Source organism: Ostrinia furnacalis, unplaced genomic scaffold (genome assembly GCF_004193835.3).
Source record: "Ostrinia furnacalis isolate ACB-3 unplaced genomic scaffold, ASM419383v2 OfSCF2377, whole genome shotgun sequence".
Lineage (NCBI taxonomy): Eukaryota > Metazoa > Arthropoda > Insecta > Lepidoptera > Crambidae > Ostrinia > Ostrinia furnacalis.
In genome coordinates, this window is record NW_021132616.1 from 100244 (window position 1) to 116152 (window position 15909).

General features: G+C 46.9%; 1 protein-coding gene across 15 annotated transcripts in view; it reads left to right on the forward strand.

Moving 5' to 3' along the window:
• The window catches only part of Elys (AT hook containing transcription factor 1 homolog), a 34701-nt gene that overhangs the window by 1502 nt on the left and 17290 nt on the right, over positions 1-15909 (forward strand). For 9 of the 15 annotated variants that reach the window (XM_028307953.1, XM_028307956.1, XM_028307957.1 and 6 more), the window contains exons 4-21: positions 68-459; positions 747-899; positions 1294-1429; positions 1661-1777; positions 2383-2547; positions 3954-4138; positions 7524-7649; positions 8181-8272; positions 8381-8484; positions 8717-8879; positions 9586-9708; positions 10292-10453; positions 11305-11416; positions 11868-11992; positions 12403-12611; positions 14151-14295; positions 14734-14942; positions 15814-15896. In XM_028307953.1, coding sequence (XP_028163754.1) covers positions 68-459; positions 747-899; positions 1294-1429; positions 1661-1777; positions 2383-2547; positions 3954-4138; positions 7524-7649; positions 8181-8272; positions 8381-8484; positions 8717-8879; positions 9586-9708; positions 10292-10453; positions 11305-11416; positions 11868-11992; positions 12403-12611; positions 14151-14295; positions 14734-14942; positions 15814-15896 — 2801 coding nt within the window. Of the gene's footprint in view, positions 1-67; positions 460-746; positions 900-1293; positions 1430-1660; positions 1778-2382; positions 2548-2615; positions 2699-2782; positions 2821-3953; positions 4139-4666; positions 4715-5582; positions 5760-6798; positions 6880-7523; positions 7650-8180; positions 8273-8380; positions 8485-8716; positions 8880-9585; positions 9709-10291; positions 10454-10750; positions 10849-11304; positions 11417-11867; positions 11993-12402; positions 12612-14150; positions 14296-14733; positions 14943-15813; positions 15897-15909 lie in introns of those variants that run through there. The other 6 variants (XM_028307955.1, XM_028307964.1, XM_028307965.1 and 3 more) reach the window with 6 other exon arrangements.

Below are 15909 nucleotides of genomic sequence, written 5' to 3' on the forward strand. Positions count from 1 at the left end.
CAAAACATTTAGGCCAGTATTTTGTGATGTTTATAACTTTAATTATAATTGAAATGTGTTTTTACAGCATTAAAAGACATTACCCAAGGCTATGAACACATGATTCAAAATGAGAGCAATCCAGCCAACCTGACCTTCTTGCCTTTAAAAGCGATTCATCAAATCGAAGAGCAACGGGACCTAGTTCTTGTAAATAACGATCATCTAGCCATTCTGCTGAATGAAAGCTCAGTAATGGACGGCCAGTACATATTCCACAATCCTGATGGCACAGTCCGGATGAAGGCTAAAAGGGATCACATCAGAGTTACTGTGCTTCAGTACATCCCACAGCTGGGAAGCTTGGCTGTGGGCTACAATTTTGGTGCATTCCAGATTTGGAATTTACTAACACTGGATTTGGAATTCACTTCTCAAGTCAATGTGGAGTGCTTGCCTGTGACGCACTTTGGGTTTCAGGTATTGAGATTTATTTATATTCCTATTATTATTTATACTTTATTTGAGCTTTTGAGTCACAGTTCTCCCATAGATTTTGAATTGCAATACAAGCCACTATTTTTTTTTTATCCACAACAAGGAATCTCTTGGCCTGTATCTCACCTGTTGGTAAGTGACGATCAGGCCGAAGGTGGAAGCGAGCTTCACCTGAAATCCTCAACCACGGAGGCCTATATCATTAACAACTCACTTTAGAAACCATAATGTATGTTTATTCAAAACTAAATGTTCTTTTTCTCTTTTAGGAGCCTTGTGACGATCCTCGAGCATTCTGCTACCTCTGGGTTGTCTTCTCCCTGATAGACAGGTTTGAAGAAGAGGAGTTCCCACTGGCTGTCATGTACTCACTTACATACCAAGGAAAGAGGATGCTGTCTGACACCAAGTGTCTCTATCAGGTAAGATTTCAGATGTTCATTTTAATTATGCAAGCTGACCTAGTAAAATAGTTAGTTAAATAACTAAGGCTGGTTGGCCCCAATGTTCTTTCCAATGCCTCTCAACCAATGTGTGGTTCTAGAAAATACATATCTTGTCCCAGTTGGTGTTAATACTATTTTCTAGATTCATGGACATGTGGGTTTGGGACCAAAGTAGGGGCCAGTGTAAACCCAGCACCCTAGTGTTAATTCCAATGCCTCTCAACCAACATGTGGTACTAGAAAATACATAGCTTGTCCCAGTTGCTTGGTGGTGCTAATTTCTAGATCCACGAATGTGTGGCAAATGTGCAAAAGCCAGCATAACACCAGCACCTCAATTTATACAGGGTCTTTTGTTTATTGTTTTCAGGACTTCTCAATGGCCACAATAAGATTCCAAGCAGAGCTCAGCGCAATGGAAGATGCAGGACATCTAACTGGAGGCAAATGTGTCTCATGCCACACATACTCTGTGAACTCTAGCTTGGGCTCTGAAGGAGAAGATAGTAAGTAACATTTTTCCACTTTTTATAAAGCTAAATGCAATAAAAATCTACTTATCTAACACTAGCTGTGCTGTCTTTACTGCTCTGCCGCTATTGGCTGTAGGGTAATGTTAGCCTTCCTCGATAAATCAAACCTCAGCTTTATAATATTGGTTTGACTTTATTTTATGACTTTAGACTTCTGAATACCTGTACTTTTTAAAATAAATAATATTAATATTTTTGTTACAGCTATGTTGAACATCTGCCAACTGGTATGGGAATGTTGGGGCGACAATGCGAATGCCTCCTCACAATATGGCATGCTACTCTTTGATTTGGACCAGTGGTACAAGGATCAAATGCCTGGTAATTTATTTATAAATCTCTTGTTTCATCATATACATATCGTTATAAGAATGTATTATTTATGTTTTTTTTGGTGAGAAATGACGACCTTGTTTTTGTTCGTACGCGTCGCGGTAAAGCTGTAACTATGGCTGATCGATACGATTCACTTGTGTGGGTGTATGAAGCCTTGAACAAATAAGGCTTACTGGTCTATGCATAATATTGCTGGTCCATTACCAATACTATTTAATTTTCGAGCATAGTCTGTTATTTTACTAGTTCCACTGGTCATTTCATAGTCTGTTATTTAACTAGTCATACTGGTCATGTCACTAGTCTCACTGGTCGACACTAGTTACACTGTTCATGCCACTAGTCACTAGTTTTGCCTCTAGTCTCAATGGTCATGTAACTAGTGATATAATTCTTGCAACTTACGAAGGCGAGTGAGCTTTACTTGTGTGTGTACGTGTACTACATGCACATAACGATAGAGTAATCTGTCAAAACGTTTGAAAAACGAAAAGTAGCGAGCCACCATACATGTAAAGCACTGGCCTTCGTGAATTGCAACAACTATATTACTCATACTACATACAATTTACACTAGTAATCTTTCCCAGCGACCTACCGCCTGGAGAGCAACGTGTTCATGAGCGCTAGCTGGTGCAGCCTAGCGGCCGGCGCGTGCGTCACGCTCGACGTGCGCCTCGAGCCCGCGTCCGTGGCGCCCTACGCGCACGCCACGCGCCTGGAGGAGCACCTGTACCCCAACAGCATCCAGTACAGTGAGTGCCACTAGTCGCCACTAGTCACCACTAGTCAAGCTGCTCGTGCCACTAGTCGCGCTCGACGTGCGCCTCGAGCCCGCGTCCGTGGCGCCCTACGCGCACGCCACGCGCCTGGAGGAGCACCTGTACCCCAACAGCATCCAGTACAGTGAGTGCCACTAGTCGCCACTAGTCACCACTAGTCAAGCTGCTCGTGCCACTAGTCGCGCTCGACGTGCGCCTCGAGCCCGCGTCTGGAGGAGCACCTGTACCCCAACAGCATCCAGTACAGTGAGTGCCACTAGTCGCCACTAGTCGCCACTAGTCAAGCTGCTCGTGCCACTAGTCACACTGGCCACGCTCCTGCATTTGTCAGCCGGGCCCTTACGGCCCAGTCCGACCCTGGATACATTCTTATAATGTGTACTTCTACATCTTGATTTATGTCTCCTTAGAGATTAAGTTTTTAAAACTATTTGTCTACAAAAATATGTAATATATAGCCTGACCAGGAACATAAAAACCCTCGCCATGTTGCGGAAATCTAATGGTACTAATTTCTTTTAATGGCAACAATAACTAAAAACTTCATTGACATGTCACCTTGCATGTCAGTCTATTGCTGTCAAAGTGTAAACAAACTTTATTTTAAATGTGCGCAATTGATTTTGTGAATTTAATTGCTAAAATCTTTTTATAGTCGTGAAATAAAAGTGGTTCACAATGTATTCAAGTATTTGTCAAAGATAAATAATAAGGGTTCGGACAATATTTTCATTGAATATTTTTTCCGACAAGGGTGTCAAATTGACTGACATGTTTATCGTATAGTACAGTCCACTATGAAAATTAGCTGTGGTTTGTTTCAACTACCTATTTTAAAGTTTTTTGTCACTTTCTAAGTGTTGAATTTTATGGAATTGGGAAAGAAGTACTGAGTTTGAAGCCTTCATGAGCAGACATTGCAGTTGAATATTCAAGTTCTGAATTTGATTATTGATGAATAATAAAATAAATCCTACTAGCTCGATTGATGGTTTCATTTAATTTATTTAAACCAGGTTACCTATAATAATATGTTTTCGTTAATTTATGAAAATATTAAATTAGCCCGTAATCCTGAATCCTGATACATAAAGTTAGCCTATTAATTTAACACAGGTACGACTGTACTCAGTGTTGCACTATCAAATGCAATTGATGCGCCTCTATGCCAGGGTTTTTATGTTCCTGGTCAGGCTATAACTATTAAAAAGTTATACACCCCTGCTATTCCTAATGACCATGACATTGGGTTTGTTTACATTTGGTATCGCTTCTCGTTGGCTGTTCTTTTGACGACTGTCTGTCTAGGATATTAATTTCCAAACCTGTTTTTCATTGTCACTCCCTTTAATTAGCTTAATCATTGTATTCTTTCGCAGACTGCATCTGCCTGAACACATCCGAAGCGTGTGTACTAAGCACAGTCGGAATCCAGCGGCAGATCATCAGCTCTATGGACGACGTGGGCCCCACGGCGCTTCTAAGCCCCGGCCGGCTGTACCACGCCTGCGTCACCGCCGGCCTGGCGCCCATGTACGCAGACACCTCGCGAAGCCCCGGCCAGGTACTGTAGGGCAGGGTTTCCCAATTTTTTTTTGCCAAGAAACCCTAATCTATACATATAAAAGAAAGTCGTGTTAGTTACTTCGCTTATAACTCAAGAACGGCTGAACCGATTTAGCTGAAAATTGTCAGGGAGGTAGTTTAGAGCCAGGAGAAGGACATAGGATACTTTTTATCCCGTTCGAAATTAAAAAAAAGTCTGCTTATTTATTGCCATTAAGGCGGAACAAAGTTCGCCGGGTCAGCTAGTTGATTATACTTTTCCTAGCGGAACCCCCGTACCACTCCGCCCGCACGCCCTGCCCCTCCCTTGTGCGTAAACAAGTCGGTGCGAGCGAACAACGTCGGTCACGAAACGTGGGATAATATTTTTTACGGAACCCTTGCGGCCTTTCCACGGAACCCCAGGGTTCCGCGGACCACCATTCGGGAACCGCTGCTGTAGGGACCCAGCGGGGACCATAGCTCAATGGACGACGGCCCCATGGGGTTGCTGAGCCCCGGCCGGCTGTACCACGCCTGCGTCACCGCCGGCCTGGCGCCAATGTACGCGGACACCTCGCGAAGCCCCAGCCAGGTACTGTAGGCTGCCCAATTTTTTTTGCCAAGGAACCCTAATTGATTATACTTTTCCTAGCGGAACCCCCGTACTACTCCGCCCGCACGCCCTGCCCCTCCCTTGTGCGTAAACAAGTCGGTGCGAGCGAACAACGTCGGTCACGAAACGTGGGATAATATTTTTTACGGAACCCTTGCGGCCTTTCCACGGAACCCCAGGGTTCCGCGGACCACCATTCGGGAACCGCTGCGTGTAGGGACCCAGCGGGGACGTCTGAGGCGTGCGTACTAAGCACAGTCGGAATCCAACGTCAGATCATCAGTTCTATGGACGATGTGGGCCCCACGGCGCTTCTAAGCCCCGGCCGGCTGTACCACGCCTGCGTCACCGCCGGCCTGGCGCCCATGTACGCAGACACCTCGCGAAGCCCCAGCCAGGTACTGTAGGGCAGGGTTTCCCAATTTTTTTTTGCCAAGAAACCCTAATCTATACATATAAAAGAAAGTCGTGTTAGTTACTTCGCTTATAACTCAAGAACGGCTGAACCGATTTAGCTGAAAATTGTCAGGGAGGTAGTTTAGAGCCAGGAGAAGGACATAGGATACTTTTTATCCCGTTCGAAATTAAAAAAAAGTCTGCTTATTTATTGCCATTAAGGCGGAACAAAGTTCGCCGGGTCTGCTAGTTGATTATACTTTTCCTAGCGGAACCCCCGTACCACTCCGCCCGCACGCCCTGCCCCTCCCTTGTGCGTAAACAAGTCGGTGCGAGCGAACAACGTCGGTCACGAAACGTGGGATAATATTTTTTACGGAACCCTTGCGGCCTTTCCACGGAACCCCAGGGTTCCGCGGACCACCATTCGGGAACCGCTGCGTGTAGGGACCCAGCGGGGACGTCTGAGGCGTGCGTACTAAGCACAGTCGGAATCCAACGTCAGATCATCAGTTCTATGGACGATGTGGGCCCCACGGCGCTTCTAAGCCCCGGCCGGCTGTACCACGCCTGCGTCACCGCCGGCCTGGCGCCCATGTACGCAGACACCTCGCGAAGCCCCAGCCAGGTACTGTAGGGCAGGGTTTCCCAATTTTTTTTTTGCCAAGAAACCCTAATTGATTATACTTTTCCTAGCGGAACCCCCGTACCACTCCGCCCGCACGCCCTGCCCCTCCCTTGTGCGTAAACAAGTCGGTGCGAGCGAACAACGTCGGTCACGAAACGTGGGATAATATTTTTTACGGAACCCTTGCGGCCTTTCCACGGAACACCAGGGTTCGGCGGACCACCATTCGGGAACCGCTGCGTGTAGGGACCCAGCGGGGACCATAGCTCAATGGACGACGGACCCACGGGGCTGCTGTGCCCCGGCCGGCTGTACCACGCCTGCGTCACCGCCGGCCTGGCGCCCATGTACGCGGACTCCTCGCGAAGCCCCAGCCAGGTACTGTAGGCTGCCCAATTTTTTTTTGCCAAGGAACCCTAATTGATTATACTTTTCCTAGCGGAACCCCCGTACCACTCCGCCCGCACGCCCTGCCCCTCCCTTGTGCGTAAACAAGTCGGTGCGAGCGAACAACGTCGGTCACGAAACGTGGGATAATATTTTTTACGGAACCCTTGCGGCCTTTCCACGGAACCCCAGGGTTCCGCGGACCACCATTCGGGAACCGCTGCGTGTAGGGACCCAGCGGGGACCATAGCTCAATGGACGACGGACCCACGGGGCTGCTGTGCCCCGGCCGGCTGTACCACGCCTGCGTCACCGCCGGCCTGGCGCCCATGTACGCGGACTCCTCGCGAAGCCCCAGCCAGGTACTGTAGGCTGCCCAATTTTTTTTTGCCAAGGAACCCTAATTGATTATACTTTTCCTAGCGGAACCCCCGTACCACTCCGCCCGCACGCCCTGCCCCTCCCTTGTGCGTAAACAAGTCGGTGCGAGCGAACAACGTCGGTCACGAAACGTGGGATAATATTTTTTACGGAACCCTTGCGGCCTTTCCACGGAACCCCAGGGTTCCGCGGACCACCATTCGGGAACCGCTGCGTGTAGGGACCCAGCGGGGACCATAGCTCAATGGACGACGGACCCACGGCGCTGCTGAGCCCCGGCCGGCTGTACCACGCCTGCGTCACCGCCGGCCTGGCGCCTATGTACGCGGACACCTCGCGAAGCCCCAGCCAGGTACGTAGTTCGGTACTACAGGGGACCCAGCAGGGATCATAGCTCGATGTACGACTGGGGGGAGGGCCCACGGCGCTGCTGTGCCCATGTACGCGGACACCTCGTGGAGCCCCGACCAGGTGTGTACTGGGGACCCAGCGGGGATCACAAACGATAGCTCGATCGACGACGTGGGCCCCACGGTGCTACTGACACCTACTTACGGAGCCCAAGCCAAGAAAAAGTGGTTTTTGATAGTTGTTCGTCGTTTGGACCGAACAACGTCCCCTGCTGGACACCTCCAATAGAGTTTCTGCGATAGACTGCGTTGCCCGCATCCAGACTCTTCTCGTGACCTTCACCACAAGTGTGCTTAGTATAAATGAGTTTACGACGGCGATTGCGAAAAAAAATTACATTAAATGAATGACAGATTGTACCGCGCCCCTAGTGGCTACTTTTAAGAACTAAATTGTTCATAGATTTTTTGACGCACTCGCTAGCGACACGTAAACGTAAACTCATGGTAAGCACACAGATCGTCGATCCACTGAATAAGAATCCTACACTACATTTCCTGGTTCGCGTTCACTACTCAAGAACTTTTCTGTCCCAACTGAACTTTTTGTACGTACAGTAGTATGTATTTTATGGTTTTTGTGCAGGAAGAGCAACGCAGATACCTGTTATCAGTGGCGCTTGAAGCGCGCCTGTCTCGCTTCCTGAAGCGCTGCGCGCACGACTGGGCCACGGGCAGCCATGCCGGCGCTGGTTGCACCTTGCCTTTTCTAGTAATTTCCATTTTATTTTATCATCACTAGTAATAGCGCTGTTTCTAATTAATTCTATTTAGCCTAGGCGCAGACCACCGACTTTTAGTTTGCCGATAGTTGGGCCCGATTCTAATTTGTATGAGGAAACGGCCAATCCCAAATCGGTAGTGTGCGCACTTCCATACATGTATTGTCCATACTGATTAACTGCCCGACTAAACTATCGGCAGGTCATATAGTCTTCACTGCCACATGTAGAGAATCTAGATATTCAATCTAGATTCTCATTTACCGAAGGTAAATAGGGGATTTGGCCTATTACACAATACAGGTCGTCGTTGAAAGATAGCTTACATCATTTTGTCTATAAAAATGCTAAAAATACATGATATGATTTCATTATGACGTAAGCCTTTGCAAAAAAGTTTGTTTTTACAGTATTCGATCATCAATTCGCGCTTAACTTAGTTGTAAGACGCACAGTATTGTCTAAGTTCTGAAACATACATATTTAAGATAAGTTTTAATTTCATTTTTTCTTGTATATAGGTTGATTGGTGCTGGCAGCGCGCTATAGAACTGAAAGAGAACGCTAGAGAACTCACAGCGCCTCTCTTTTCTTCTTCCGCATTGCCTGACAGGTAAAAAAATTATCACTTAACATAAATATAAATAAGAACATATTTCGCTCAGCAAGATAAAGTGGTTAGCCAATTACTGGATTTAGAAAAGTATGTATTTTGTTACAGAAATGTAGTCAGATGCTTAGAGCATTGCGTGCAACAACTAACTCAACTGACAGGCCTGTTGGATGCAATCCTAACTAAATGCTGCAATTTGGTTGTGCCTGATGGTAAGTAAACTTTACTTTGTAATATATTACTGCTCTTTCATTACTTTTTTATGTGTGTCTTTGAGGCCACCTCTCATTTGAACATGAAAATTACTTCCTATTTCATCAAATTTTTTTTTTATAATAATGAATGACATAAGATATTTGATCTACAAAGGTAGGTTTATGTTAAAAAAAGTTTTAACATAAACCTATTTCTCGAAGTGTTCCAAATTCGTATAATATTTCCCAGCTCTGAGCGAAATGGAGGAGAAGTACAAAGGGATCGGCTGCGTATCGCTGTACCTACGCGTGGTGCAGTGGTTCCTACGTGTAGGACTGCTGCCTGAGAGACTCCTGGCGAGGGACGCGCTGCCCTATCCGGCACATCACTTGCTTCACACCTACACCAAGCGGTGAGTGTTGTTATAGTCACAGTCAGCTATCAGTGAATAGAAGTACGAAGGGATCGGCTGCGTATCGCTGTACCTACGCGTAGTGCAGTGGTTCCTACGTGTTGGACTGCTGCCTGAGAGACTCCTGGCGAGAGACGCGCTGCCCTACCCCGCGAATCACCTGCTCCACACTTACACTAAGCGGTGAGTGTGGTTATAGTCACAGTTAGCTGACAGTGAACAGAAGTACGAAGAGGTCGGCTGCGTATCGCTGTACCTACGCGTAGTGCAGTGGTTCCTACGAGTGGGACTGTTGCCTGAGAGACTCCTGGCGAGGGACGCGCTGCCTTACCCCGCGCATCATCTGCTGCACACTTACACTAAGCGGTGAGTGTGGTTATAGTCACAGTCAGCTAACAGTGAACAGAAGTACGAAGGGATCGGCTGCGTATCGCTGTACCTACGCGTGGTGCAGTGGTTCCTACGTGTAGGACTGCTGCCTGAGAGACTCCCCTTAATAAGAACAGGTTATGCACAAACGAAAAGCTAAAGCTCTTATTTAGTTGTAATAGGAGCGATTTTGCTACAAAAATGTAGTCTGATGTGCTGTCGTCTGGACCTAAAATAATCACTTCTAACCACCCAGTAATATGTGGAGGGCATTTTATATGACTTGTTTTATTGTCTAAAATAAATAGGGATGCATAATGAAATTTTTTTTTTTCAGACGCATGAAACTTCAACGACTAGAAGATAATTCACCAGTGGAAAATAATGTGAGCAAATCCTGTTCGCTGCTGTACATAGATCAACTCATTGAAAATGAATTCGGAGGCGAAAGGATACACGAGTAAGTTACGCAGTCATCTTAAAGAATTATTGATGATTTTTACACTGATCTTTGACCTTAAATTTTGAATTATTTGTAAATGTGTAAATTCGTCACACTTCATTCATTTTTTGTAACAAATTGGCTGGCGGTTTAAAATTCACGTTTGTGATGAATTTCTTTCAATATGTCAAACTTACAATATCATGGAAGAATCGCCTTTATGGAAAATTGAGAATAACCCGGTAATCTTTCAATTATCATCAGTACATTGTACTTTGACTTCAATTATCCTTTTCCTAAGTTCTCTGGAAAAGTTACCCATCGATATGACCACCTAAATTGTTTACGCTCGTATCAACTCGCACCAACGATGCTTGCTTAAGTGAAGCAGCAAACAGAACGCACAGCGTTGAATAGAGCTCTGTGTTTAGTTCGTGTGATGTGCGTCTACGCGCACTGTGTGTTATCATAGCTGTGATACAGCACAGCACTCATAGTAATGTTTGTGAATACGGGCGTTAGTTTCGATTTTGTATTTTTTTTTGTCTGTTTTTTTGTGGTGTGCAATAAAAAGTATCTATCTATATTTCTTTTTCTGTAGAATGTGGCTAGGCGGCGGCAGCGAGTGCAACGGACTGTACCCGCCGCCATCTCTGTATTCTCTGCTGCGACTGTACCTGCTGCCGGACATCGCCGAGGAGCAGAAGCACTCGCTGGTGCTGTACCTGCTGGTGGACTACTCCGTGGTGTACGATGACGTCAGGTGAGCCTTGTCTGCGGCAGCGAGTGCAACGGACTGTACCCGCCGCCGTCCCTCTACACGCTACTACGACTGTACCTGCCTGTAATGAGCCACATTGCCGGGGACTAAGCCACATTGCCAGGGACTCGCATTGCCGGGGACTAAGCCACATTGAAGGGGACTGAGCCACTGCCGGGGATTGAGCCACATTGCCGGGGACTGAGCCACATTGCCGGGTACTGAGCCACTTTGCCGGGGACTGTACCTGCTGGTGGACTACTCCGTGGTGTACGACGACGTCAGGTGAGCCTTGTCTGTGGCAGCGAGTGCAACGGACTGTACCCGCCGCCGTCCCTCTACTCGCTGCTGCGACTGTACCTGCTGGTGGACTACTCCGTGGTGTACGATGACGTCAGGTGAGCCTTGTCTGTGGCAGCGAGTGCAACGGACTGTACCCGCCGCCGTCCCTCTACTCGCTACTGCGACTGTACCTGCCTGTACTGAGCCACATTGCCGGGGCCGGGGACAAAGCCACATTGCCGGGGACTGAGCCACATTGCCGGGGACTGAGCCACATTGCCGGGGACTGAGCCACATTGCTAGGCACTAAGCCACATTGCCGGGGACTGAGCCGCATTGCCGGGGACTGAGTCACATTGCCGGGGACTGGGCCACATTGCCGGGGACTAAGCCACATTGCCGGGGACTAAGCCACGTTGCCGGGGATTGAAATGCCGCGGACGAGGCAGCCGCTAGGCCCGAGCTTTCCTCTAGCTAGTGAATACGCGGCATGCGCATAATTTTGAGTCTCATTATTACACCCTACATTGAGTTTAAACATGATTATAATTATGTAATATTTATTCCTTCAGGCACGAAGCTGTGATTCGCCGCTTGATGCAGTTCCCGACCATGTTCGGCCTGAGCAACACTGCTATCAAAGCCACGCAGGCTTTTTGGCACTTGGACCATAGAGACTTTGATGTGAGTATATTAAAGTGAGCGTCAAATCGTTCGTGACACCCAAATTAGCCAAAAAGTACGCAACAGGTCTTTGTTATGCTGGGGCCACATTAGCGACTAACGTCAATGCCCACTAGTGCGATAATACTGACTTAGTGTGGTGTGGCCGCTTCAGCGCATTAATTCTCGCGTTAATCTCTTTGAGCTATCGCCTAACGCCAAACGGCAATGTTATTGCCGTTGTCAAATTATCGCGCTATGTTGTGGCTACACCTACGGTTAACGTCCATTATCGCAATAATTAAGGCATTTCTCGTTAGTGTGGCCCAAGCATTACAGTTGGAAAAAGGTTGTGTTGTGAACTTTTTGACCACTTTGGGTGTCGCGAACAATTTGACGCGGACTGCACACGACCTATGTTTACCTTTATAAAACATACAACATGGAATGCAATCTATTATTTTGTCCGCAGTTCGCCCTAGACCAACTGCAATGTCTAACCGGCAACACTCTATCGGAGTGGCAACACAGCGTCGTGCTATCTTCTCTGCTGGCACAGAAGAAGACTCAGGCTGCTCTCCAATATTTGCACGTCAGGTATGTTTCTATGGACACTCGATGGCTGGACAGTTGTAAAAAATACACGAAAAACTGTGCACATCAATAATAAACACTTACGGCTTACGCTAAAACTTTGCGGACACACGCGTGTCTGTATCGAAAAATAGTATGAGCAGCGAAGTGTGGCGCGGACATAATAATATAAGAACCAAAGCAGATGATGCGTTGCGGTGGCGGAGCGACGCCGGAGCGGTGTCGTTGCGTCGTCTTACATAGAAACATCTGTGGCGGACACGCCTAGTTGCACGATACGGCGAAATCTTTGCGGTGTGGCACTGCAACGCATCGTGTGCTTTGGCTCTAAGATGATTTCCCCCCGGCGAAAGACGGCTGTGTTTTTGCGTGGATTAATAAGCGGGCGCAATTAATTTGCCTTTTTTTTTCAGGAAACCAGCCCCAATCCAGTACAAAGACCCAGAGACAATGAACTCCAGTCGCGTCGGAGACCAAGACAAGTTGGACGACTGGCAGGCCTGCTGCAGCCTGTACCTGGCGCGCGGGCTGGCCTTCGAGGCGCTGGACGTGGCGCGCTCGTGCGTGCGCAGCGCGCGCAGTACAGACGACCAAGTGCGCGTGCTCAACTACTTCTTCCGAGGTACAGACCTGTAGCCTTATTCACGTAAAAAAACTTCAACGACAACAAAACACTGAGTTGCGATCCTATCGAGTAATCATTCTATCGAAAATGACCCTTGTGAATACGGATTTAGAACTGTTTTTCAATGGGACTACTTCTGACGAGGACGTCCCACGCAGCGTTTCCCGGTACGCGGCCTCCATTCCAGAACCTTGCTGCGCCATCGGCCGTCAGTTCTGCGTACTATGTGCCCTGCCCATTGCCACTTCAGCTTGCTAATCCGTAACTGTGCTGTGCCACAGAATAATAACAATTATGTACTACGTACAAAGGGCGTCTGCCGTGTTGTGACAGCAGAGCCGAATACATTTGTCAAAAACCCCTACTCTTCCCGCGGGTGTCGTAAGAGGCGACATAGACTACACATAACAATGTTAACAGCATTGTTGTGTTCCGGCAGTTAGAGGTAAGATAGCCAGTTCCTCCGTGGTTGAGGATTCCGGGTGAAGCTCGCTTCCACCTTCGGCCTGATCGTCACTTACCATCAGGTGAGATACAGGCCAAGAGCTTCCTCGTTGTGGATAAAAAAAAAAACATCAAACAAAAAACGGGCAGCTGCGCTCTCTGGAAAACATCAATCTTTTAAACTGCGATCTCTGACCCGCCTGCCAAGCGTGGGGATTATGGCAAAACCTTCGGCTCATAGTCTAGCTTCTTCTTCGTCGTTACATTCTTGCCAGAGTGGTCATGGTCGTCACACCAGGTCCGGTAGCAAGCCTCACAATCCGTCGCCATTCCTTAATCACAGTCTAGTAGTGGACTGCAAAGGGCTGTTGATGATGATGATGATGATGACAAAGGGCGATGGAGCGTGCTATGTTAGTTTCCCTGCGATATTCGCGGAGCCAGGACAAGTTAGACGACTGGCAGGCCTGCTGCAGCCTGTACCTGGCGCGCGGGCTGGCCTTCGAGGCGCTGCACAGTAGTTTGATTTTAATAAAAGGTGGACATACGATCGAAAGTCATAATTTCACCGAAACAAAAATTGTTTTGGATAGCATTTTGAATGCTGATCAACATTTGTCATTATACATTTTTCGATAAAACGAGCCTTTCATGCTTAAAAAAAATATGACAAAAAAATTTGTATGNCTACTCTTCCCGCGGGTGTCGTAAGAGGCGTTAGGGACTACACATCAAATAGAGAACGGGCTGCAGCGCTTGCGATCTCCAACCCGCCTACTAAGCGTGGGTATTAAAAAAATAAAAATTAAAAAAACTTTGGTTTAGAACTATAATTTCACGACGGAAACTTTTCCGAGGCCTATAAAACAATCAAAACTTTCGTCGTCACGTCATCGTTGGGTTATTTAGTCTTCACTGCAGGAGCACGACTCTATTTTACCAGAGGCAAATGGAGGATTTGGCTTATACTTCCCGCGCTGACGGGGTTGGAATCAAAACTTTATTCTAAACTTAAATCAAAATAGGCCATTCTGCTGACTAGTTTGTATTTGTTCATGATATTATTTTTTTATTCAAAATTTTTTCTTACAGGTTGTCGCAACACTGGCCACTTATCAAAAATACTGCAAGTGACACTCCTGCCTTTGGAAGAGGAAGTGTTCATAAAGTACCTACAAAGCTGCAACGAGTCACAGACGTCGGACATTCTCGTCATGTATTATTTACAGCAGGCCAGGTAAGATTTCTGTGTCATCAGATAGCAATCTGTCGTTGTCTATGATCTTTAACTGCTCCGTACTAAACAAACTTGTTCATAGCGTATTCCTGAACTAAGGCTGGGTTGTACCATCTTACTTTAACTTTAACAAACGTCAAAAGTCTATCAAATTCCATACAAAAGACACCGGTTATGCTTATAGTCACAGTTAAAATAAGGTGGTGCAACTCTGCCTATACGGACAGTGATAACGGATAACCAAAGCTAGTAGACAAACGTCAATCATAAGTTGAACGGCCGGCAGCTTTGACATCATTACAAATACACAACCAGCGTGCATTATCTCATATTTCTTTTGACATTCATGAAAATCCTTATACAGCGCATATCCTCAACGAATGTCTCATTTCAAATGGGTTTATGTCATCGTATTTGAATGACGAATCTCCTCCGCAGATATCTAGAAGCAGAACAATACAACAGTAAACTCCGCCACAGCAAGACTCGGGCTAAGGACGCTACGGGCTCTGCTGAGTCTCTAGCCGATTTAGTAGACAGAGAGGGAGCGAGAGACACGATTGTTGAAGTGGTCTGCGCGTCTCTGCCTAACATCACCAACGTCGTGAGAGACTTCGCGCTCTTGGACAAAGATACTGAGTCGCATGGTAAGCATATGTCTTGAACTTAGTTATTTGGAAGCAAAATAATACAACAAGACTCGGCATATGGACGCTAATGGCTCTGCTGAGTCTCTAGCTGACCTAGTAAAGTCCGGTCGCCGAGCAGATAGAATTACGTCTAATGACCCCAAGCTACGCATCCTTATCGCTCGCGTGTAATTATATTACTGTTGCGCTCGCATACTCACTGCGTCCGCCCGTCGCACAGTTGCGACAGCAATATAATTACGTGCGAGTGATAAGGATGGGTAGCTTGGGGTCATTGGACGAAATTATATCTGCTTGGCGACCGGACTTTAGCTAGAGACACCATATTGGAGGTGGTCTGCGCGTCTCTGCCTAACATCACCAACGTCGTGAGAGACTTCGCGCTCTCAGACAAAGATACTGAGTCGCATGGTAAAGATGTAGCTTGTTTAGTTATCTCTTGTCTGCCTGACATTGACGTGTTCATCGAAATGAAGGATTCCTCATTTGCGCTCAACAGTTGCCGCCACTGGCGAGTAATAGGACCTTAGGCTGGTTTTAGAGTCTCGCTGACCATCAGCGCTGACAGCCGAAATGTATGAAGCGTCGGCGCCGAGCGATCAGCGTCACTCAGGAACGTTCCCTTCAATTACATACACATTGATCTGTCAACGCCGACGAACAGCGAGCGGTCAGCGCGATTCTAAAACCCGCCTTACTTGACAGTGGTGGTCTTAGCCACAAGCAAGTTTGTAACATTACCTTATTTGCTAGTGGCGCCAACCGATGAGTGCTTAGAGAAACACTCATTCTTCCTTCAAATCATTTTTTCGTGAAGAAATGTCATAAAATTTTTGAAAAGTTATTCAACGAAATTGTTGTTTCACAGTGATGGCGGCTAAACCTATGTCGGTATTCATCCAGGCAAAGTCCCCTAAAAACACGTTCACCTACAAATCATCATTTATACAGGTAAATGAACAAC